Source organism: Heteronotia binoei, chromosome 4 (assembly GCF_032191835.1).
Source record: "Heteronotia binoei isolate CCM8104 ecotype False Entrance Well chromosome 4, APGP_CSIRO_Hbin_v1, whole genome shotgun sequence".
Taxonomy (NCBI): domain Eukaryota; kingdom Metazoa; phylum Chordata; class Lepidosauria; order Squamata; family Gekkonidae; genus Heteronotia; species Heteronotia binoei.
Window position 1 is genome coordinate 18,460,797 of NC_083226.1, and position 25,765 is coordinate 18,486,561.

Sequence of the window (25,765 nt, forward strand, 5' to 3'; positions counted from 1 at the left end):
CCAGCATGGCCAATGGCTGAGGCTGATGGGAGTTGTAGGCAAAAAAAACATCTGGAGAACTACTGTTGGCCGCCGCTGATGTATGGGACATGGGGGTGGTCCTTTACAGTAATTGCGTGACCCTTTACTGAAAGCGATTGCCTGTGACTATAAAACTGTAAACCTTCCTGAAATTGGGGCTCCCAGATTCTTTCGGACATGAGTCTGATCTGGGGGGGTCCGTGTGCACGTTAAATAAAGTTTGCTGTTTTCCTGACCTCGCCTGTGGCCTGATCTCTGCCCGGACCACTAATTGCTGCTACACAAACAGATCCTCCTTCTGTGTAATTTTGCTGCAAAAAAAAAAAAGAGGGGGCCAAGAGGATCAGAACCACCCGGCTGGAGAAGGGAGGGTTTGTTCTCCCTGCAGCATTTCCCCATTCGGAAGTGACCCTCCTAACCTAGGGCTGCTGGGTCCGAGTCAGGAAATAATCGGGGAACTTTGGGGGTGGAGCCAGGAGACGTTGGGGGCGGAGCCAGGAGCAACCTCGCAATAAGCACCACTGAACTCTGAAGGGAGTTCTGGCCGTCATATTTAAAGGGGCCACACGCCTTTGAAATGTTTTCCCTCCGTTGGAAATAATGGACGGGGGCACTGCCTTTGGGGGCTCAAAGAACTGGACCCCCTTGTTCAATCTTTTTGAAACTTGCTGGGGGGGGAGGGTGTTTGAGGAGAGGCATCAGATGCTATGCTGAAAATCTGGTGCCTCTACCCCCAAAAAACAGCACCCCCCCTTGAGTCCCAGATCGATTCTCCGTGATACCCTATGGGGGTTGGTCTTCGTCGGGTATAATAAGAGTGCCAACTGGACATTCAAACTTCCCTCAATCTGCTTTCTGATATCTCTTATGTGAGGGGGAAGGACTCCAAAACCAGGATTCCCCTGTTGTCTCTTCTGATGAAGATCAATCCGGCCAATGGAACTAAAGACCACCGGGGGGGGGGGGGGATTGGACAGTTTTATTTCTAAAGCGCCGCACCGCTGCTGCTGGGTTCTAACTAACGAACACAGAAACGCAGCACCTCTCTCTCTTGTTCCCCGCAGGAAAAAAAAGGGTCGTGCTAATTGTCGCACAGCGTGGAGCTTTAAGTATCATTTTGAGGGCTTTTGCACGGAGGTTAAATCAATCCCTCCCCCGCGGAAAAGACCTGAAATCTTTTCACAGACACAGTTTTGTGACTGCAGGTGATGAAAGTCTTTGGAACTGGTTCCTGGTACCTTTGCCAAACAGCTGCTCATAGGTGTCCCCTTTTAAGGTCCAGATGAAGCCGATGGAAGCCAGGGGTCCCTCCCGCCTGGTTTTCCCACCCTGGGCCTGTCCTCCGTCCCCCTTCACTAAGCTGCAAGCCAGGACTGCCCTACAGAGTGGGGAGGGGCCAGAAGAAGGTCCAGTGGGGTAAAGGGAGAGGGAAGCTGTGGCTACATCACCTGCCCCCCTTCCACACTTACTCCACATTGCAGCCTGGCAACGCCAGGTGCGAGGATCTGAGTGCAAAAGAGGTCACTCAGTCAGATGGATGCTTCTTATTCCCCACTTTTACAAAGAGGACTTCCCAGAAAGGGTCAAGGTTCACTAAAGGAAAACCCTAGAAGGTCCCGTCTGCCTTTCCCTTGTGGTCAATGAAACCCCACTAGCCTTCTGACTTCTTGATAAACAGGAGCTGCGAGGCTTTTGGCCTGTTCCGCTCCAGTCTGTAAAACTTTCTCCAGGTAAGCCCCGTCTTCTCGTAGTTTCTCGAACTCGCTCTTGATTGGCGCAAGTTTCTGAATGACCGCCTCTGCCACCACGGGCTTGTAATGAGCTGTGTCCAGACCCTTGCTCTGGCGCACCACTTCCTCTATGCTGAGCCCCGTTATGGCAGAGTGAATGGTGATCAGGTTGGAGACGCCGGGGCGGTGGTCCGGGTCGTAGGTCACCTCAGACGTGAAGTCTGTGACGGCCTTGCGGAATTTCAGCAGGATCTCCTCAGGGCTGTCGGTGACGCTGACCGTGGCCAACTTCTGAGGGTCGGATTTTGACATCTTGGAGGTGGGATCACGGAGGGACCTCACCTTCTTCGTCTCAGCTAAAAAAAAAAGATAATCATGGGAAAAGGAAGTTAAAGGAGGGCGGCTGGGGAAGACGCAAACCAGGAAGCTGACGGTTTCTGGTTTCCCCTCAGCTCCCCAGGGGTCGCCCGGCAACGGGCAGTCTCAGCCTTCGGCAATGAGAGAACAACAATGGCTGCTTTCACACATGTTGGATAAAGCACTTCCATTCTACTAGATTTTTATTCTACGTTTTCAATGGGGTACAGAAGGGAAAAAAGCGGGGGTGGGGAAAAGGGGAGAAACATCTATTCAATAAGCTTTGTTATAATTGCCCAAATATACAATATATGGGCAATTTCTTCGTTCCTTCAATTTCCTTCAGCCCACAGGGACATAGCCTATCCAACAGTGGCATTTAAAAAAAAAATCTCCTATATAACAGGGCAGAAGGGAGCTCATTAAAGCGGGCCAACGTAAACGCCCTTCGAATACGGAGACCAATCAAACGAGAAAAATACTCTGCAAGCGAACCACTAAAAGCAGCCCCCCCCCCCATTGCATCGGGGAGCAATGCCCAGAAGCAAGAAGTTCTAAATACGCTTATGGATAGCCGCAGACATCTGTCCTTTTGATAGTGGCTCTTTGACAGGGCTATTTTTGGTAGAAAAACACCAGCAGGAACTCATTTGCATATTAGGCCACCCACCCATCACCATTGTTTCACACCGGGCTTTTTTTTTTAACCCAGCAGAAACTCATTTGCATATTAAGCCACACCCCTGATGCCAAGTCAGTCGGAACTGCATTTTTGTGCGTTCCTGCTCAGAAAAACCCCTGATCTTAGAGATAATCTCAATGGGCCTTACAAGTATTTGTGTAGCAACACCATGTTCTCGAGAGTCGCAAACACTGCCTTAAAAGTCTCAAGGGCAGCAGAAGTTGGGAAGAAGGGCTAGTGCCGACTCCAAGGACCAGGGTTTTCTGAAGACAAGAAAGCACCCTTCGAGGCCTTGCATTCTCTCTTTTCCTCATGATGCAACCTCAGCTATTTTTCTTAATGGCCTGTAGCAGGAGTGGCCAAACTCGCTTAACGTAAGAGCCGCACAGAATAAAAGTCAAGACGTTTGAGAGCTGGCTTGGCTCGGCAAAGTGATTTAAAGAGAGAAACGCCTTCTTCGAGCTGGTCAGCACAGTGCTAAGGGCTTGGAGAGCCACACACGAGTGAAAGAGTCACAGTTTGGCCACCCCTGGTGTGCAGTATAGTATTGTTTTTATAGGGTTTGGGAGGTGGTTGGAACTTCAGCTGCCGTTCCTTCTGCATTGCAGCAGGTCTCTGAAGAGAACTGCATTCCCACTGGCGGCAGAAGGAAGGGCAAGTTCCAGAGGACCCCCCCCTCCTGCTGGAGCCCTTTACCTCCATACTAACCTGTGGGAGCCCAATTTCAGGGGTCACGAAGGGATGCTGTGCCAGGGTGACACTACTCATTCTTTCTAGCACCCAAGCCAAAGTTTTATCTCGAGAGGCACTTTGCGGCTGGACTCTCGAAAGCGGAATATATGTACACAGAACCAAGTTGGAGTCCAGCGGCACCTTGAAGACCCACAAGGGTTAATTCTGGGGGTAAGCTTTCGTGAGCGAGCGCACTTTAATTGAAGACGTGTGCATGCATGCGCATGAAAGCTGATCCCCAGAATTAACCTTTGTTGGTCTTCTGGATGCCACTGGACTCATAGAAGGAGAACAAGAAGAAGACTGCAGATTTATACCCCGCCCTTCTCTCTAAATCAGAGACTCAGAGCGGTTTACAATCTCCTTTATCTTCCCCCCCACCCCATAACAGGCACTCTGTGAGGTGAGTGGGGCTGAGAGGGCTCTCACAGAAGCTGCCCTTTCAAGGACAACTCCTACAAGAGCTATGGCTGACCCAAGGCCATTCCAGCAGCTGAAAGTGGAGGAGGGAGGAATCAAACCCAGTTCTTCCAGATAAGAGTCCACGCACTTAACCACTACACCAAACTGCCTATGGCTGACCCAAGGCCATTCCAGCAACTGCAAGTGGAGGAGTGGGGAATCAAACCCAGTTCTCCCAGATAAGAGTCCGCGCACTTAACCACTACACCAAACTGCCTATGGCTGACCCAAGGCCATTCCAGCAACTGCAAGTGGAGGAGTGGGGAATCAAACCCAGTTCTCCCAGATAAGAGTCCGCGCACTTAACCACTACACCAAACTGCCTATGGCTGACCCAAGGCCATTCCAGCAACTGCAAGTGGAGGAGTGGGGAATCAAACCCAGTTCTCCCAGATAAGTCCGCACATTTAACCGCTGGGACGGTGGCTCAGTGGTAGAGCATCTGCTTGGTAAGCAGAAGGTTCCATGTTCAATCCCCGGCATCTCCAGCTAAAAGGGTCCAGGCAAATAGGTATGAAAAACCTCAGCTTGAGACCCTGGAGAGCTGCTGCCGGTCTGAGCAGACAATACTGACTTCGATGGACCGAGGGTCTGATTCGGTATAAGGGAGCTTCATATGTTCATATGCTACAAAAAAAGCCCTGGATGTACACAAACTGGCTCTTCTGCTTCAGACCAAACAAAGCTACCCACCTGAATCTATATTTATAGAGATAAGCTACATTTCCTCTCATTTTACTTCGATACCAGCTTTCCCTTCTTCTCTGCCTCTTCTTCATCAAATCCTCCCTACGCATCTTTTTTACTAGACATGCAGACTTAGAAGAAGATGATGACTGCAGATTTGTACCTCGCCCTTCTCTCTGAATCAGAGCCTCAGAGTGGCTTACAATAACAATAAAAAAAAAAATACAGGTCACCCCAGCTACTCACTCAAAATGGTTTTAGGCACTGGGAAAAAATCTCCGTATTGCTTGTTGAAGCGACGGGCGAGATCTTGGGTCAGCTCCAAGTGGAGGACTTGATCTTCTCCAACAGGGATGTGAGTTGACCTTCCAACAGCAAGCACACACACAAGAAGTCTTGCATAGCATTCCCCTTATTAAGGGACCAGAGGGAATGGGCTGTGACCTCCTTCCCCCCCGCCCTAGACACTCACCACTTCCAAAATATAAGCTCCTGCAGACAAGCGGCATTTGTGCTGGCTCACCTAAAGACAGGCAACCATATCTCTCTGTAGTTTAATGGCCATAAGAACATAAGAGAAGCCGTGTTGGATCAGGCCAATGGCCCATCCAGTCCAACACTCTGTGTCACAGAAGAACATAAGAGAAGCCATGTTGGATCAGGCCAATGGCCCATCCAGTCCAACACTCTGTGTCACATAAGAGAAGCCATGTTGGATCAGGCCAATGGCCCATCCAGTCCAACACTCTGTGTCACAGAAGAACATAAGAGAAGCCGTGTTGGATCAGGCCAATGGCCCATCCAGTCCAACACTCTGTGTCACACAGTGGCCAAGAAACCCCAGGTGCCATCAGGAGGTCCATTCCAGTTGCCCTTTAATCATTCTAGCTGGCCATGCATATGCTACCCTGCTCTGAACTGAATGAACCAGGCTGGCCCCATTGTCAGACCTCAGAAGCTACGTAGGGTTGGCCCTGGTCAGGACTTGAATGGGAAACCACCAAGAAAGAAATCCAGGGTTGCTACGCAGAGGCAGGCAACGGCAACCTGCCTCTGAATGTCTCTCGCCTTGAGAACCCGACAGAGCCGCCATAATCCAAGAACCCATCACAGAGATGATAGAATCAGAGTTGGAAGGAACCTCTAGAGCCGGGGTGGCCAAGCTTGCTTAACATAAGAGCCACACAGAATAAACATCAGCTGTTTGAGAGCCACAAAACAGGAAGGAAGGAAAGGTGGAAAGAAAGCAAATAGAGGGTGGTGGAAAGGAGAGGTAGCAAGCAAGCAACTTTAACTTTCAATGCATTCAAGCCGCTGGCTGGCTTGGCGAAGTGATTTAAAGAGATCAATGCCTTCCCCAAGCCAATTGTCAGGGTGGTGAGAGCTTTGGGAGCCACACAATTCGTGTGAAAGAGCCACATGTGGCTTCCAAGTCACACTTTGGCCACTCCTACTCTAGGGTCATCTAAGAAGCAGACTGCAGATTTATACCCCACCCTTCTCTCTGAATCAGAGACTCAGAGTGGCTTACAATCTCCTATATCTTCTTCCCCCACAACAGACACCCTGTGAGGTGGGTGGGGCTGAGAGGGCTCTTACAGCAGCTGCCCTTTCAAGGACAACTCCTGCGATAGCTATGGCTGACCCAAGGCCATTCCAGCAGCTGCAAGTGAAGGAGTGGGGAATCAGAGTCCGCACCCTTAACCACTACACCAAACTGGCTCTCTCCAATCCCCTGCACAGTGCATGCTGCTGTGGATCGCAGGGACAAGAGCCAGCTGCCAAAAAGCCGTTCGTTCTCAGCTACCTCAGCCGGCCACCCTTCTCGACCACCGGTGAGCCTCCAGCTGGAAGCAGATGTGACCTGAGCATCCCCAAAACTTACTTGTACAGGAGGATATCCGCTGCCTGGAGGACAGGATACGTGAACAGACCAGCTGTTCCTTCATTCATTTGGCTGGCGCTCTTCGCCTGTTTCCAGAGAGAAGGAAAGGACATCAGCGAAGGGATTTGGAGGGGGCTGAACATATGAGGCTGCCTTCTACTGCCTCAGACCCTCGGTCCATCAAAGTCAGTATTGTCTACTCAGACTGGCAGCGGCTTTCCATGGTCTGAAGCCTGGACCCTTCTTAGTTGGAGATGCCGGGGATTGAACCTGGGACCTTCTGCTTACCAAGCAGAGGCTCTACCACTGAGCCACCCTCCCTCCCCAATCATTCTGGGTGTTCTTTTGTCAAATCAGAGCACGTGTGGTGTTGCGTCCAGAACGTCAACACCACACATGCATCACCCATGCACCACACATGGAAGCAGCCAGCATATCTTGACTCATCATGTTTTGAATATATGTGAGATATAGCCTTTATACCTCAATTGGAATATCTGACAAAGCTTACTTTTGTGAAACGGCCGGTTCCAGCTTGCGGCTCCATTATTGTAATTGGTGGGGTGCTTGTGCATATTTATTCCACTTGCATACTAAGAAGAGGGCTACATCCCTATATGAATGTCCGAATGTGCAGTGGACTTTGAAGGTGTTCTTTGCCGCTTAATGAGGACTGCTGACGAGTCTTGGTTTGAAATGAACTGTGATCGATTGCAGAGAAGGGCAACTAGAATGATTAAAGGGCTGGAGCACTTTCCCTATGAAGAAAGGTTGAAACGCTTGGGACTCTTTAGCTTGGAGAAACGTCGACTGCGGGGTGACATGATAGAGGTTTACAAGATAATGCATGGAATGGAGAAAGTAGAGAAAGAAGTACTTTTCTCCCTTTCTCACAATACAAGAACTCGTGGGCATTCGATGAAATTGCTGAGCAGACAGGTTAAAACGGATAAAAGGAAGTACTTCTTCACCCAAAGGGTGATTAACATGTGGAATTCACTGCCACAGGAGGTGGTGGCGGCCACAAGTATAGCCACCTTCAAGAGGGGTTTAGATAAAAATATGGAGCAGAGGTTCATCAGTGGCTATTAGCCACAGTGTGTGTGTGTATATATATAATTTTTTTTTGGCCACTGTGTGACACAGAGTGTTGGACTGGATGGGCCGTTGGCCTGATCCAACATGGCTTCTCTTATGTTCTTATGTTCTTATGATTGATAGATCCCTATTTGTGATTCTTTTAATCTGCCAAAAACATTCCCATGATTCTACACTGCCCACTTACATTAAGAATTGCCGCTTCCATTCCCATTTTGTCCGATGAAGTCTGCTGAAGAGCATACGAAAGCTTACATTCTGAATAAAACTTAGTTGGTCTTAAAGGTGCACCTGTCTACTGCTTTGTTCGACCGATTGATTTCACGTGTGCGCTACACTTTGTGAATATTTAAGATTTTTGCATCTCATGTCAAATTTTTGCTTAATGTAATAATTTGCCAGTAATTAATAACCGTGAGCTTTTCTATTTCCTGCTTCCTGGCATCCAGAATTAAAACAAAGCAACAGTGGCCAGGGTCTCCCTTTAAAAGCAAGGCACAGCATGAAGCGGCTCAGCAAAGCGACACTCCGGGTCAAGCCCTCAAAGCGGCTGACTAGAGCACCGCGAGGAAGAGGATGCTGATGCCCTGCAGTGCGGAGCACCAAGCTGCTCTGGGTGCCTCCCACAAGGAACTCGCACCAAGCAGAGGACGAGGGCTAGACAGGGATAGGCAAAGTGCACATGAACTTCCCACTCCGCCCCGCCCCCCACTGCTCAGTGACCCATTGTACCACCTGCACACCCACTTAAACGAAGAAATGGAAGAACCACGGGTCTGTTGACCTGCAGGGAATCCTTCGAACACAGGTACAAAGCTCATGGAGTAATTGTCTCATGCCCTTAAATGGCCACCTCATTCACTTGTGAAATCACGTGTCTATTCCAGTAAGAAATTTAGTGCACTTATTCTTTGCACTTTCCTTTTAGATGTACACAGGGGTTTTTTGTTTGTTTTGTAGCAGGCACTCCTTTGCATATTAGGCCACCCCCCCCCCCCCCGATGTAGCCAATTCTCCAAGAGCTTACAGGGCTCTTCGTACAGGGCCTACTGTAAGCTCTTGGAGGACTGGCTACACTGGGGATGTGGCCTAATATGCAAAGGAGTTCCTGCTACAAAAAAAGCCCTGGATGTACACAAATCTAAGGTTAAAGGCAGATTCTACTTTGTTAACCTCTGTACTGCAATGTTTAGACCATTCAATAAAATAGATTTCCGGGGGGGAGGGGGACTTTTGATAGACTAACCCCACCCCCTTTCAATAACTTGAGAGAGCAGAATGTTTCCTTCCCCTTTTGTAGTTTTTAATTTTCTGGTATTGTTGTTCCCAAGGAGCTACTGATAACTTCCCTCGAGACACGGAATGAGTGACTCCACAACCTCTGGGGTTGTTGAAACACAGCCTTTTTAGTTTAGCCAAAAAGCACTCCCAGAAACCTTACCTTCCACTGTGGAAAATGCTGCAGACGCGATATGTTTGTGAAGCATCCCAGAATCCAACCAAGCTCTGCATGCTCAGGCACCTGAAACAAACCAGGTATGGAATGAAGGATGTGTTTTCTCATGACAACATGCCGCCCCTCGGCCCACCTCCTCCCCCACTTCCAAAGTCAAGTAACATCCAAACTGGTGAAAACGTTTCCTTCTCCAGAAAACTTGAGGCATGTTGCACAGACTTCTTTCTACCGCTGGACCTGCTTACGGGCGCGGCAGATTTCTGGCCTCCCTAAAAACCTGAAAACCCCGTTAGGCCAGAATTTCAGCAGAACAAAGGAAGCGGCAGCTCTTGCAGACCAGCTTCAGCTCCTTTTAAACAATCATTGACTGATTCTGCTTCAGCCTTTGTCCCGGTCTCGTTTGCAAGGGGCAGGGAACACGCAGCCCCTCTATGGAGTTGCCAATGCAGAATCTGGGGGAAAGATCCCGCTCAGAAAGGAGGCAAGCACTAAATGCACTATCGGTCAGAGTCTGCTGCTAGAAACGTAGAGGAAACAGCTGAACTTTCTGGAGCAGCAAAATCTGGCCGATTCAGGCATCTATGAAAATATCTTTCCTCCTTTGACTCACGCCGCGGCGGGTCAGAGCCAAGCGACAAACCACACTCTCCATCCTCCCGTGCTTTTAAATAAAAGCAATATAAAGCAATATTAGTTTTCTCCCTGCCCTATGTTGGCAAATAAATATTAAGATAAAGTCAAAGTTTATTGCTGAATCAGTGGTCAGCTTCACAAAGTAACGGAGTCAAATATTTAAAAACACACTGCAACTGGCAATGAAAGAGAAAAATCAAATTTACAGGGTGAGGGCTATACCACCAAATCATCATCCCGGCACGGCCCATCATTGGCTTACGTGAAAGGGGCTCTAGTCGTAGCAACCAACAAAGCGAATTCTGCAACATCGTATGAATAACGTTATTTGATTTAGGACTGAGAGTTTCCATGGCTCCAATTCTGGGGTGTTTCCTATACTTAAAATAAGAAACCCACAAAGGACAGCAGCAATCAAAGCTTTTATTACAGCCAGATATATTGATTTGACATTCACATGGAATTGTGCACCGTTCATTCTCAGGTTCCATTCCAAGGAAAAGTCATGCTGAGCCCCGCAGTGTAACGCAGCATCCAGTTTTCATTAAGCAGCAGTAGTAGAAGATATTGGCTTTATACCCCACTCTGCAGTCTGAATCTGAGAGCAGCTCACAATCTCCTTTACCTTCCCCTCCCCCACAACAAAACCCTGTGATGTAGGGTGGGGATGAGAGAGTTCTCACAGAAGCTGCCCTTTGAAGGACAACTCTGGAAGAACTATGGCTGACCCAAGGCCATGCTAGCAGGTGCAAGTGGAGGAGTGGGGAATCAAACCCGGTTCTCCCAGATAAGAGTCCACGCACTTAACCACTACACCAAACTGGCTCTCTGCAGAGTTAAGCCATCCAGCAAAGGCAATTAAACACCATAAGAGAGGAAGCATGAAGAACTAAGCAAGTTAACCGCTGAGGCTCAGCTACATATGAAACCAGAAATTCAGAGCACTTATTTTCTTGAAAAAGCAGGTGTGTGAGTGTGTGTGTGTGGGGGGGGGGGTGTGTTCTCGTTTGCACTGTGACAGCAGCACAAAGAAGTGAAAGGGTTAAGCTCTGATCTTCCATTCCAAAATGGCCCCCGGAAGCTTCCATTTGCCCTGGGTGCATGTAGGTTGGTGAAAACATATAAGAACCTGTATCGGGGATGATTTCTGCTCAGCATCTTTTCTGTGGGGTGCAAATTTTAGAAGTCAGCTGAGCTGAGTGATAGAGGTTACCGTGGACAAGAGAGATAAAGACAAGACAGTGGAGTTTCCAGGACAAAACCTCGTCTAGAACCCGTTAACAACAATTACACAACAGCCACACATATGCAGCAAAAAAAACAACAACTAAGAACTCTCTCCGTTTACAAAATAGTTTCTCTATATAGTATAAATAATTTTCAACAGTTCATTTTCAAGTTACAATACGGTAATACAGTGAGAAAACCATCCCATGCACACAACATTGCTACTGTCCAAAAATCATGATATTTTCTGAATAAAGCCCAACAATAAAAGAACCGGTCCAATTTCCTTCCGGATCTGAATTGCCCTTCTTCTCCAATTTCTTTTCGGATCCGAACTATCCTTCTTCTAGGGACTGTCTTTCTCATTCATAGGTGTTCAGCAGTCTTGAAGTGCCAGTTCAGATCCGAAATGAAAAAAAAAAGATGAATATTTCTCAGTCAAGTGACAGAAAACTAGACAATGGTCACCGAAATGGGAAGTATAAAGATTGAAATTCTGTTGAGAATCTACTTTATGCACATCTGGAGAATGTATATTCATACTACTCTTGAGTGTTGAATATTCTTTACATATTCCTTGGAAGCCTGTAATTGTATTGGAACTTGGTGGTTTAGTTTATGTAATTCTGACCATTGTATTTATTGGAAACATTGTGTGTGTGTTACAACATTTTGACTTTTTTGCCATATGTATTATTAGTATTTTGCGTATTTTTCATGTATTTGTGTAATTAAGTGCATTGTTTTCACTGAACAAGGGAGATATCTGGTGTTTTCTGGTTGCTTAGTCTTTCTCTCTGTCCCTGTTTTTTCATTTATCTCCACCAAGGTGCCATTCGGGCAAACAGGGAAGTTTTTAAACACACTTCCTGTCTCACAATCTGCAGCCTCGTATCCAGCAGGCCATGGGTGAGTTCTGAAAAATGGCCGCCACCTAGCTGGCAGGCACCACACAAGCCAAACAAAAGATAACAAACCACAAAAACATGTGTGCACCAAAGGGCCACTGAAAGGAAAACAGCTTGCGACTAAAAGGGGCAGTAAAGAAAGAGCTAGAAAGTTTTGAAGCTGTGGACAATTCTGACCATTGTATTTATTGGCAACAGTGTATGTGTTACAACATTTTGACATTTTTTGCCATATGTATTATTAGTGTTTTGTGTATTTTTCATGTATTTGTGTAATTAAGTGCATTGTTTTCATCGAACAAGGGAGATATCTGGTGTTTTCTGGTTGCTTAGTCTTTCTCTCTGTCCCTGTTTTGTCATTTATCTCCACCAAGGTGCCATTCGGGCAAACGGGGAAGTTTTTAAACACACTTCCTGTCTCACAATCTGCTGCTTCGTATCCAGCAGGCCATGGGTGAGTTCTGAAAAATGGCCGCCACCTAGCTGGCAGGCACTACACAAGCCAAAAAAAAAGATAACAAACCACAAAAACATGTGTGCACCAAAGGGCCACTGAAAGGAAAACAGCTTGCGACTAAAAGGCGTAGTAAAGAAAGAGCTAGAAAGTTTTGAAGCTGCGGACAAGAAAGGATTTGACAGAAAACATCAACGTCGACTTGCGAGTGGCTCCTGAAACTAACTTGCTTAACAGAGACAAACTGGGGTCCTCCAAAGCCCTGTTCTTCTCCCCTTCGGTTTCGGGCCCAACACTAACACAATTGACTGCGCCACTTGAACGGGCAACCGACACGGTTTCGTGGCTCCCTCCTTCAAAAACCATCATAAGCCCTTTCCAAAGCACAGAGTCCAGCTCAGCTACTCTAACATCGCAAGCAGCAGTGCTTCCTTGTGAACTGGAAACAAAGAGGGAAGTTTGTGTGTGGGGGGGAAGAGGAGGAGGAAACACACAAATCTGGGCTTCATCCGCCATTTCCCAAGCCATAGAGACGACTGAGTCACTGGCAAGTGGTGATGGGAAAGATAAGGGCATCCGAAGCAGGTGCCTTTTTTGGGGGAAAGGACCATTATTTCCTCTGTATAAAAGGAATGAGCACTTAAATGTGCCCATAAATCTGGCCAAATAGCATTTTAATGGGTTTTCCTGAATCAGTTCTTCATTTTCAGTCTGGCAACTGTTCAGTGCACATTCTAATCATGCCTAGTAATTTCCACATTGCTCTGTTTGAAGGATTCATTTTCCTAGCCCATAATTTTGTCATATTTTTTGAGGGGGAAATATGATTTTATACCCCATTCTCCCCCTCCAACCCTCAAACAAACAAGGATCGGAAACCAGATGGACAGCAAACCAAGAAGAAAAGGAGTTGGTGGGGAGAGCCAGTTTGGTGTGGTGGTTAAGTGCTTGGACTCTTATCTGGGAGCACCAGGTTTGATTCCCCACTCCTCCACTTGCAGCTGCTGGAATGGTCTTGGGTCAGCCATAGGCAGTTTGGCGTAGTGGTTAAGTGCGTGGACTCTTATCTGGGAGAACCGGTTTTGATTCCCCACTCCTCCACTTGCAGCTGCTGGAATGGCCTTGGGTCAGCCACAGCTCTCACAAGAATTGTCCTTGAAAGGGCAGCTGCTGTGACAGCCCTCTCAGCCCCACCCACCTCACAGGGTGTCTGTTGTGGGGGGGAGAAGATATAGGAGGTTGTAAGCCGCTCTGGGTCTCTGATTCAGAGAGAAGGGCAGGGTATAAATCTGCCCTTCTTCTTTTTATACCCTGCTTTTTCTCTCTCTCTCCAGGAGTCTCAAAGTGGCACAGAGTGTTAAAACTGCAGTACTGCAGTCCTAAGCTCTGCTCACGACTTGAATTCGATCCCCGGTGGAAGCTGGCTCAAGGTTGACTCAGCCTTCCATCCTTCCGAGGTCGGTAAAATGAGTACCCAGCTTGCTGGGGGGAAAGTGTAGATGACTGGGGAAGGCAATGGCAAACCACCCTGTAAAAAAGTCTGCCGTGAAAACATTGTGAAAGCAACATCACCCCAGAGTCAGAAACGACTGGTGCTTGCTCAGGGGACCTTTTCTTTCCTTTTCTCTCTCTCTCCAGGAGTCTCAAAGTGACTTACAATCACCTTTTCCTTCCTCTCCCCACATCATGCACTTCGCAGGGTAGGTGGAGCTGAGAGAACTCTGAGAGAGCTGCAATTGACCCAAGTCACCCAAGCAGGCTCTCCATGTGGAGGAGGAGTGGGGAATCAAACCCAGTTCTCCAGATTAGAGTCTACCATTCTTAACCACTACACCACTGTCACACAGCAGGGGACCAGGAAGGTGCCACCACTCGGTAAGGGTCTGTCTGGGGGGGGGGGCAGAGCCCACTCCCAACCACTCAGTTTTCCTTATTACTGTTTAATCATGACCAAGGAGACATAAGGACCCAGGCAGTTTAACAACAATAACAATGTATTTATAGTGCTCAAATAACAAATGAGTCATAAAGACTATTAAAGGTAAAGCTAGTCCCGTGTACAAGCACCAGTCGTTTCCAACTCTGGGGTGACATTGCTTTCACAATGGCAGACTTTTTACGGGGCGGTTTGCCATTGCCTTCCCCAGTCATCTACACTTCCCCCCTCCCCCAGCAAGCTGGGGACTCATTTGACCGACCTTGGAAGGACGGAAGGCTGAGTAAACCTCGAGCTGGCTACCTGAACCCAGCTTCCACTGGGATTGAACTCAGGTCGTGAGCAGAGCTTAGGACTACAGTACTGGCAACAGCTGCCAGAGGAGGTGTGAGCCCTGCAGGACCTCAATCAGTTCCGCAGGGCTTGTAAAACCGTCCTCTTCTAACTTGCCTTTTAAGGTGGAATCCTGGTAATGACATCTAGGCATCTCTATAAATGTGCTGAACTGCAGCACCTTCAATTTATACTGGTTTTAACTTATTTACTTAACTTATGAATTTGTAATTTAATTGTATTTTAACTATATTTTATTGTATTAACTGTATTTTATTGTAATCATGGTATGCACCATGTCTTGTGAGCCGCCCTGAGCCTGCCTCAGCGGGGAGGGCGGAATATAAATAAATTAAATAAATAAACTAGCAGGAGCTCCTTTGCATATTAGGCCACACCCCCTGATGTAGCCATTCCTCCAAGAGCTTACAGGGCTCTTTTTGGTAAGCATTATTATTATTATTATTATCACTCTGTGCCAAGGGGCTCTTCATAAAGACTATTAGTATCCAGTGAATAAAGAAACAGTAAGGTTGGTGTAAATTTTTTTAAAAGCCCTGATGCATCTGACTAGACGTTCCCTTTCATGTTCTATTTACAAACTGTTAATGCCGCCTTTGCACAGAAAAACGTGCAAATGTAAATTAAATTGAAGTCTGCAACAGAGCAAGGCATTAGAAGAAGGGTTTAAAAACTCGCTGCTGGTTTCAGAACGTAATCAGGGATGCCTCTGGGGAAATTTAACTTTCGTTTCGTTGTCCTCTGAAAAAAAAATCACGTTGACAGTGTTGGGTAAATCAGAGGTGCAGAAACCCTTTCATACAGGCATTTGTTTTCACTGGGGGAAGGAAAAAAAACTGGTTTCCCAGTGACATCAAGAAAGAGAGCCAGTTGTTCTGAAAAACCTCCTGTTTATTTAACTTCAATCCCAAATGTAAATTCATTAAAGCATATAAGAAATCATACCTTAATCCGGAGGTTGAATTCTAGCAGGAGCTCCTTTGCATATTAGGCCACACCCCCTGATGTAGCCATTCCTCCAAGAGCTTACAGGGCTCTTTTTGGTAAGCATGTAGAAAACGCCGTTGGTGCATGTAGAAATTCTACCGGTGCATGTAGAAAAATGCTGTTGAACTGCGGCTGACTTAACGGCAACTTTTCGAGGTTTTCAACGCAAGAAATATCCAGGCGTAGTTTGAAATTGCCTGCTTCTAGGCCCATAGCTACGGTAGTGCCCAGGGGGCCCAGGCCCATCCTTTCAACCCCCTCTTCCGTCTATATGGCTCCTCCATTGGAGCGCTCCCAATCTGTCCCCTTTTCTCCCCGCTACTATGAACAAGTATTGCTGCTGGTCTTTTCCTTTTTTCCCCTCTCCCTTTTCCTAACACAGCATGCAGAGCAAAGGGGGGGGGGGGAGTTAGTTTGTGGAACTCAAGGCACCTTACAGCGTCAAGAGGCCAGGGCCACAAACAGGGTGCCCCCCGCAAAACACCAAATCCTGCTGTGGGACCCACCAAACATGAAATCCTGGCTACAGCCCTGCCTGCTTCTGCACAACTAACAACCCCGGACTTCTTTGTGGTCTTCCATCCAAGTACTAACTCTGGCCAGTCCAGCTTAGCTTCCAAGAGCTAACCACATTGGGCTAGCCTTGGCCACTTTGCTCGCAAACAATCAGAGACAATGTATAGAATGGCGCTGAGAAGTAAATTAGGGGGACAAGAACGAGAAAATACATGTCCTTTTGTTAATTTACCTAGACTTAGAGCGACATCAATTAGCAGGCAGCTTTTATTACCTTTTACGGCTATCCAAACCAAATGGCCTTCTAATTTGTCACACTGTTCCACCATACGATCCCAGTTTGCCCTCTTCACCCACCAACGTCATCTTTTTCAGTCCACTGTACCTTATTCCCTCGTCGGAAGAAGGGTGCTTTTAAGCACACAAAAGCTCACGTTCTGAATAAAACTTTGTAGGTCTTAAAGGTGCCACTTGACTCCTGCTTTGTTCAGGGACATGGGTGACACTAACGCCAGCTTCAAAGCAGACTACAAAGAGAGTTTCGGTTTGAATCGGACCCTTGAAATCAGATGGGAGTTCAGCTGAAACGGGGGTAGAACCTCGACCAGTTCCAACCATATGCCCCTCGAGAACCTTACGCAGAATTTGCAATTCTGCCACCTCCTCATTTGCTTCCCCTATACCCCTCTTGCACATTTGTAAATAAAGCCGAGACATACATGCATTACAAAGACCCTACTTAGCTTACTCCATCTTACTCAGCCAAAGGAAAAAAAACCCTGAAGACCTGCGCTTATTTTTTTTTTACAATATTACTTACATATCACGTAGATCAAGGGTGGCCAGTGGTAGCTCTCCAGATGTTTTTTGCCTACAACTCCCATCAGCCCCAGCCAGAATGGCCAATGGCTGGGGCTGATGGGAATTGTAGGCAAAAAAACATCTGGAGAGCTACTGTTGGCCACCCCTGGCATAGATGCTGGGTAGTACAGTGCAGTACATGAAATATGAACTATGTGTACACATTTGGATATCTAATTACCCAACCAAGGACAAAGTTTAAAGCAAAAAACCTGATGCTTTTAATCAAGAAACTAAGACTGAACTCTGCAATCGATGTCAGAAGGAGTGCCTTGGGTATACACAACTATCTACAGGCGAGAACAGGCATTACCACTACGCTAGTCTAAACTGTATTTGTTTATATAGAAAAAAAAACAAGTTTCATACATCACCAAAAAACCTTCCATTATAACACAGAAGTGATATTACCAGACAAGCATCAGTGAAGTATTCTGCCTTTTCTAGAGTTGTACAATGCTGTAGATAATGCAGCCCACGCAATGCATCCAAGAACACTACAATCCTACACCCCAATACTGTGTCTCGTGTGTTCTTAGAATGCTGTCATTATGTTAAGATTCGGCGCAGGATTTCATCGTTAATTCTTGATAGAGCTTCCTGATTCATATAAACTGCTGTACATAAGAACATAAGAGAAGCCATGTTGGATCAGGCCAATGGCCCATCCAGTCCAACACTCTGTGTCACACAGTGGCAAAAAAAAATTATATATATATATACACACACACACACACACACACACACTGTGGCTAATAGCCACTGATGGACCTCAGCTCCATATTTTTATCTAACCCCCTCTTGAAGCTGGCTATGCTTGTAGCCGCCACCACCTCCTGTGGCAGTGAATTCCACAATCACCCTTTGGGTGAAGAAGGACTTCCTTTTAACCATTTTAACCCGACTGCTCAGCAGTTTCATCGAATGCCCATGAGTTCTTGTATTGTGAGAAAGGGAGAAAAGTACTTCTTTCTCTACTTTCTCCATCCCATGGATAATCTTGTAAACCTCTATCATGTCACCCCGCAGTCGACGTTTCTCCAAGTGTTTTAACCTTTCTTCATAAGGAAAGTGTTCCAACCCTTAAATCATTCAAGTTGCCCTTTTCTGGACCTTTTCCAATGCTATAATATCCTTTTTGAGGTGCGGTGACCAGAATTGTACACAGTATTCCAAATGAGACCGCACCATCGATTTATACAGGGGCATTATGATACTGGCTGTATCTACTAAACAACAATGATGGGAACACAACAGATGCTGTGGCAAAGTTTCTGTAGGCTGCTCTTCTTATATGCAGTAAAAAGGTAACTGTAGTCCCCTGTGCAAGCACCCAGTCGTTTCCGACTCTGGGATGACGTTGCTTTCACAACGTTTTCACGGCAGACTTTTTACAGGGTGGTTTGCCATTGCCTTCCCCAGTCATCTATGCTTCCCCCCAGCAAGCTGGGGACTCATTTGACCGACCTTGGAAGGATGGAAGGCTGAGTCAACCTCGAACCGGCTACCTGAAAACCCAGCTTCCTCCTGGGATCGAAGTCGTGAGCAGAGCTTAGGACTGCAGTACTGCAGCTTTAACACTGCGCCACGGGGTTCTTACATATGCAGTAATGTACTGTAATTTAAATTTTTATTAGACAGATTGATAATTTTGACTTATTTTTGTATAGATTTTAGACCCTTTTAGAATGTTCTTTTGTCTTGACTCATGTTTGCATGCTTCATCTATTTGTATGCCTATGTGCGTACATCTAATTTTTCTCTTTTATCTCTCCTTTAATGCCAATAAAGGTAACTGAACTATTAAAATGACAAAGCAGCACTCAAGATGTAAGAGCACATAAAGGGAAAAGAGCCCTCAACTGCCACGCTGTGAGAAAGGTGCAAAGGAAAGGGAGAGGCATGGGGAAAGTAAATGAAGCATCAGCTACGGGGCTGTATTTGTTGTAACGCGTACGAGAGGTGAACAACCAGTAAATAAGATAAACAAGCCATTATGGTGTCGTGGTTAAGTGCGTGGACTCTTATCCGGGAGAACCAAGTTTGATTCCCCACTCCTCCACTTGCAGAGGCAAGGAAAAGACAAGGTTTTATTCCAGCATCATAGGCGGATACAGGCGTTGTTGGAACTGGCTCTCCTGCCAGCTCCCAGGTCTTATAACCCCTTGCCCTGACCATTACAGTTCAAGCAAAGCATGCCAAGCTAAGCGGGGGTTTTGCGCGGGTTCCCTCCTACTCTATCATCACCCCAGGTGTCTGTTATCTACCCCTTCGGCTACTTCTCCACCAGCTCCCTTGTCCTTGGTTGCATAGTAACATACGAATTCCCAGACATGCCACCCTCCCTCTAGATAAGCAGTGGGGATGCTTCAAAGCAATAGCCAGCATAACAAGCACAGCATTAGCATTGTGTGATTGTTAACTAATTGGATACATATGGCAAGAGGAACAAAGATGGAGTGACTCTTGACAGCACCTGCTGGAATGGCATTGGGTTAGCCATAGCTCTGGCGGAGGCTGTCCTTGAAACGGCAGCTTCTGGGAGAGCCCTCTCAGCCCCACCCACCTCACAGGGTGTCTGTTGTGGGGGAGGAAGGTAAAGGAGATTGTAGGCCATTCTGAGACTGTCCTTGAAAGGGCAGCTGTTGTGTGAGCCCTCTCCACCCCCACCCACCTCACAAGGTGTCTGTTGTGGGGGAGGAAGGCAAAGGAGATTGTAGGCCGTTCTGAGACTCTGTCCTTGAAAGGGCAGCTGCTGTGAGAGTCCTCTCCAACCCCACCCATATCACAGGGTGTCTGTTGTGGGGAAGGAAGGTAAAGGAGATTGTAGGCCGTTCTGGGACTCTGTCCTTGAAAGGGTAGCTGCTGTGAGAGTCCTCTCAGCCCCACCCACCTCACAGGGTGTCTGTTGTGGGGGAGGAAGGTAAAGGAGATTGTGAGCCGCTCTGAGACTCTGTCCTTGAAAGGGCAGCTGCTGTGAGAGCCCTCTCCAGTCCCACCCACCTCACAGGGTGTCTGTTGTGGGGGAGGAAGGTAAAGGAGATTGTAGGCCATTCTGAGACTCTGTCCTTGAAAGGGCAGCTGCTGTGAGAGCCCTCTTCAGCCCCACCCATATCACAGGGTGTCTGTTGTGGGGAAGGAAGGTAAAGGAGATTGTAGGCTGTTCTGAGACTCTGTCCTTGAAAGGGCAGCTGCTGTGAGAGCCTTCTCAGCCCCACTTGCCTCACAGGGTGTCTGTTGTGGGGGAGGAAGGGAAAGGAGATTGTAGGCCGTTCTGAGACTCTGTCCTTGACAGGGCAGTTGCTGTGAGAGTCCTCTCAGCCCCACCCACCTTACAGGGTGTCTGTTGTGGGGGAGGAAGGTAAAGGAGATTGTGAGCCGCTCTGAGACTCTGTCCTTGAAAGGGCAGCTGCTGTGAGAGCCTCTCAGCCCCACCCACCTCACAGGGTGTCTGTTGTGGGGGAGGAAGGGAAAGGAGATTGTAGGCCGTTCTGAGACTCTGTCCTTGAAAGGGCAGCTGCTGTGAGAGTCCTCTCAGCCCCACCCACCTCACAGGGTGTCTGTTGTGGGGGAGGAAGGTAAAGGAGATTGTGAGCCGCTCTGAGACTCTGTCCTTGAAAGGGCAGCTGCTGTGAGAGCCCTCTCCAGTCCCACCCACCTCACAGGGTGTCTGTTGTGGGGGAGGAAGGTAAAGGAGATTGTAGGCCGTTCTGAGACTCTGTCCTTGAAAGGGCAGCTGCTGTGAGAGCCCTCTCCAGCCCCACCCACCTCACAGGGTGTCTGTTGTGGGGGAGGAAGGTAAAGGAGATTGTGAGCCGCTCTGAGACTCTGTCCTTGACAGAGCAGCTGCTGTGAGAGTCCTCTCAGCCCCACCCACCTCACAGGGTGTCTGTTGTGGGGGAGGAAGGTAAAGGAGATTGTGAGCCGCTCTGAGACTCTGTCCTTGAAAGGGCAGCTGCTGTGAGAGCCCTCTCAGCCCCACCCACCTCACGGGGTGTCTGTTGTGGGGGAGGAAGGTAAAGGAGATTGTAGGCCGTTCTGAGACTCTGTCCTTGAAAGGGCAGCTGCTGTGAGAGCCCTCTCAGCCCCACCCACCTCACAGGGTGTCTGTTGCAGGGGGAGAAGATATAGGAGATTGTAAGCCGCTCTGAGTCTCTGATTCAGAGAGAAGGGCTGGGTATAAATCTGCAATGCTTCTTCCAAGATACATATCCTCATTCAATGTGCTTTTTTCCCTATGTTTTCTCTGGCAAATATAGCCCCTTTGGTACAACCAGTTTATATATTTAATGAGAAAACCTCTACGCCATCTCCCCAAGGAACCCTCCCAGGGCTGGTAACAAAGTAAAACGTAACAAAAACAGCTGCAGAAAATCATCACTGATGTCCCAGTCAGCGCACTGAAACAACCTCAAACCCTGAGCCCCTTGAAACGAGTTTCACAAAACGTTTCTCGGGCAAGGAGCAGACTATGAGAGCGATGTCCAAAGATCAAGCCCTTTGTTAAAAGCCTGGGTGCGGAAGCATTTTAGCCTGGCGCTTAAAAGACAGTGGCTTGCATCCCACAAACTGATTCTGTGCATTCTCATCTCTGCCACGGAATGTGCGTCTTCTTGCGCCAGGATTGGAGTGAGATCGATGGTTTTCCCTGAGCCCTGGAGCGAGAGACAGCATGGTACGTCTGGCAGAGACTTTCTAGCACACCAAGAACTTGTTCACAGGATCCAAGCCAATGGGGTAGATGCCAGGCTGGTCTTTAGGGGGAAGGCATTCCTCAGGCGAGGCGCCACCACCGAATTAAGATTTGGTGAGAATTTGCCTATCTAGAACTGTAAGCTTTGCCCCAGTTAATCCATCTTCCCTCTCTTTTGCGGTAACGTGTGTTAATCTGGAACTAAACGATGCCAGAATCCCTCCTTCTGATGGAATAAGGGGGTGGGCCTCATATTCACCGTTTTGTTTTCTATCCACTCTAATTGTTGTTTCTTCCTTTTTGTAATGCTGCAACTCTTGGCTACTACCCAATGAGAAGCCTCATGGGAGGGCTGATTTTGATTGACCAAAGCCAGATTCTCGCAGTCGGTAAGCAAGGATCCCTCTACCCCAGAACTGAAGCCTGTGTTTCTTTTAAGCTTTTCCTACACTTTTTTCTTTGGTGAAATTTATCCGTTTTGGAGGGCAAACTGGAAAAATCGCCATTGTTCTGCCAGCCTATGTGCGCCGTGCTTTAATTCAGGGGTTCCAAACTTATTTGATATGAGGACCGGATCTGACATAAACGAGACCTTGTCGGGCCGGGCCACGTGTTCCATAAAATGTAACGCCAGGTAGCAGAGATAGAAATTTTATGAAGGGCATAGACAAACACGATCAAAGATTTTTTAAAAAAAAAACTTAAAAGATGCTTAAAAGATTAGAAGACGATGATATTGGATTTATATCCCACCCTCCACTCCGAAGAGTCTCAGAGCAGTTCACAATCTCCTTTACCTTCCTCCCCCACAACAGACACCTTGTGAGGTGGGTGGGGCTAAGAGAGCTCTCACAGCAGCTGCCCTTTCAAGGACAACCTCTGCCAGGGCTATGGCTAACCCAAGGCCATTCCAGCAAGTGCAAGTGGAGGAGTGGGGAATCAAACCCGGTTCTCCCAGATAAGAGTCCACACACTTAACCACTACACCAAACTGGCTCTCTTGCAATATTACAGAAATCTCATGGTCTACGTTTTGAGCCCAGGACCCAGGGGAAAACATGAAATGGCCGGACATTGAGAGCTCTTGCATATAAGTTGCTTCATGTGCTGGCCAGCCAATGGAGAAAACAGAGGCTTTGCTCTGTAGCTCCTGTGCGATTGAGCAAGCCTGGCAAAGCAAGCTGTGAAGTGGAAGGAAGCGAGAGAGAGAGAAGGAAGCAGATGACAGTGAGTCGTTCGCGGGCCTGGTAAGAGTGCTCCAGGGGCCTGATCCAACCCTCGGGCTGCACATTTAACATTCTTGCTTTAATTGGACAGCTCGATCGACCAAAGCACCCTAAAAGATTACCCAAAGTGGACTTTGAAAGCAGATACAGAGGAGACGGCACAGAGACGCACTACGCCCACGCAAACACAGAGCACCTCAATGGGGCTTAATAAACTGGACACATGCACTGACCTGAGATTGCTGGAAAAGGATGCACTTCTGTGGATTGATGCCACAGGCCAGGAGAACTGCTGTGACATTTAGGATGCTGGCACGAAGGGCGGCTGGGTCTCTTGGAACTGTGAGGGAATGGAGGTCCACGATGCTGTATAGCACAGAGCTGCATTCTTCCTGTAGCTTCACCCAGCTTGTGAGAGCGCCAAGGTAATTCCCCAAATGAGGGACCCCAGTGGGTTGAATCCCAGAGAAGATCCTCTTCAGGCCTTTATTCTGTAACAAAACCACAACACAATACTGTTTAATATCGACTAGCAACAGTCGCGCGTAAGCAATACAGAGGCACCTGTATCTATGTGGGTACACACAAACATGTCTACATCCATTTGCACATGCACAAACAGCAAATATAGGAAGTGTGGAATAATCCCTTTCCAAAGCCTAGATGGCTATGTCACATCTGCTTCATGAGGTACCACATGTGCAGGAATTCCCATTCCTTCCAATGAGGTTCAGATAGAACAACCTTGCCCAGTGAGTTACGCTCTCAAAGTTGCCTTTCTGTAAGAATTATTCAGATACATGCTTAACACAGCAAGAACACAATTTGCTTCTATATGGAAAACAGAAGACTGTCCAACAAAAGATGTTTGGAGTGACAAATTAGCTGAGTATGCTGTAATGGCGAATCAAGTAAACAAATCAAGTAAACAAAAGACTAAGCAAAGAATTTAAACAGAAATGGAAAGTAGATTATTTGTATTATGAGTAAAGGTTATTTACTAATGTATTCTATCTACTTTAGCAAAAGTTTTAAGCCTATGCTAAGTAATCAACATGTAGAGTTCTTTATTTGGAAAAATAATTACATGGTCTGCTAAATACACACACACACACACACAAAAATTATGATAAATTTATACAACTGAGTTGAGAATAGAAATATCTCAGTTATTCTACTCTTGAAGGTCTTGATATATATATTATATGTAAAAGCTTTGCATGACTAATGACTACTTTTGTCCCCCTTCCCCTTTTTCTTTTCTGTATCCATATATATATGTTTGCCATCTGTCTGTCTGTAATTCAATGAAATTCTGATTTTCATCTTATGGAAAGTGCCGTCAAGTGACTCACAACTGATTTATGGTGACCCCACAGGAAAGACAGAGGTTGTATGCCATAGCCTGCCTCTGCGAAGTGACCCTGCACTTCCTTGGTGGTCTCCCATCCAAGTACTAAGTAGGACTCAACCTGCCTAGCTGCCAGGAATCCATACTTTATGCAGCACACAGTAACTACAGATACACTTTGTGGGCATGCAGTGCGGTACAGAGCACACGTGGCATACCTACAACTTTGCACAGCCACGAACGTTCTTCTGAAACCCCAACATGGCATGTGCTCAGTACTTAAAGGTGAAAAAATATTTATTAAGTTCTTGTAGATTGCTATGCACTTCACAATTCTCTTCATCGAGGGATCGTTTCCAAAAGTTATTTACTTTCCACCAATACTCCCTCTAAGCTACGGAGTCTTGCGAGGAAAAATTCTACTTTGTGCGCTACTGGCATTAAAGTTGTGAGCTACTGCATAAATTAGTTTGCTCGGGGGCCATTTTCCTGAGCTACGACAAAAATATATATATATATTTGCTTTTCTGTATGTAATTCAGTGAGCGGGAGGCTAAAAAACTGTGAGCTAGCTCACACTAACTCAAGTTAGAGGGAACACTGCTTTCTACCCAAGTGAATACCGTGGGAAATAATCTTCTGACAAAGCATATTGTGAAACACATGGGGATCCATAAGGATTTAATTTTTTCTACCTTGCACTCATTCTACATTTTTTTTCTGCCAAGTGGTACAGTCATTCTCGCTTTCTTTCTCAGATAAAGACATGGACATATAGCATGCACTTCACAGGTTTTGGCACAGAAAACATCAACAAATGCAAAGTAATTACACTTGCGGCCTGCGGTGCTGACCCACTTGGGAGCACTTTGCACAGGCTAGAGATGGCACTGCCTGAGGTAATGGAGGTCAACAATGCTGTACCCAACTTATGAGAGCACCAAGGTAATTCCCCAAAAGAGGGGACTTCACAGGCCGGCTTCTACTATTTACTTTATTTACTTCCCACCTTTCTCACAGATTCCAAAATACAACATAACAAAAACACCACAAACCACATAAGAGCTGTATCGCACACATTAGAAAACAATGCAGTCAAAACGAGGCTGTACAAATGACAAGCAGTACAACAAACTACAGCCCTCTTCCCTTTATGAAAATTCCCTCCTGACCCGTTTGGTTTCTTACAAACTTACTCCCTTCTATAAAAATGTTCTCCCGAATAATTCCATTTCGCACATTCCGCAAAAGGACAGAAACACGGGAGCCTCCCTGACTTCATCAGGCAGGCCTTTCTACCAGAGGCGAGCCACAATGGAGAACGTTCTGGAACAGCCAGCTGTTGCTCTTATCCATTTGCAGCACAGCGCCTTCAGAAAGCTTCGCATGGAGGCAGAAAGCTTTTGCAGCCGCACATAGCCAGGGGGAGATGCAGGGTCTGAGGCCATGAAGGACTGTAAATAATAACCAGCCCCTCGAACTGAACTCAGGTAACCGGCAAAGGGCCTG

General features: G+C 47.1%; 1 protein-coding gene across 1 annotated transcript in view; it reads right to left on the reverse strand.

The window, feature by feature from the left end:
* Nucleotides 1-980: 980 nt before the first annotated feature.
* WARS2 (tryptophanyl tRNA synthetase 2, mitochondrial) overlaps nucleotides 981-25,765 on the reverse strand; it is a 43,920-nt gene continuing 19,135 nt past the window's right edge. Inside the window, exons 2-6 of the mRNA XM_060236343.1 lie at nucleotides 23,139-23,396; nucleotides 9,096-9,176; nucleotides 6,557-6,642; nucleotides 4,918-5,036; nucleotides 981-2,107 (exon numbers count right to left, since the gene is read on the reverse strand). Of these exons, the coding sequence (XP_060092326.1) occupies nucleotides 1,659-2,107; nucleotides 4,918-5,036; nucleotides 6,557-6,642; nucleotides 9,096-9,176; nucleotides 23,139-23,396 (993 nt within the window). The 3' untranslated portion in view covers nucleotides 981-1,658. The remainder of the gene's footprint in view (nucleotides 2,108-4,917; nucleotides 5,037-6,556; nucleotides 6,643-9,095; nucleotides 9,177-23,138; nucleotides 23,397-25,765) is intronic.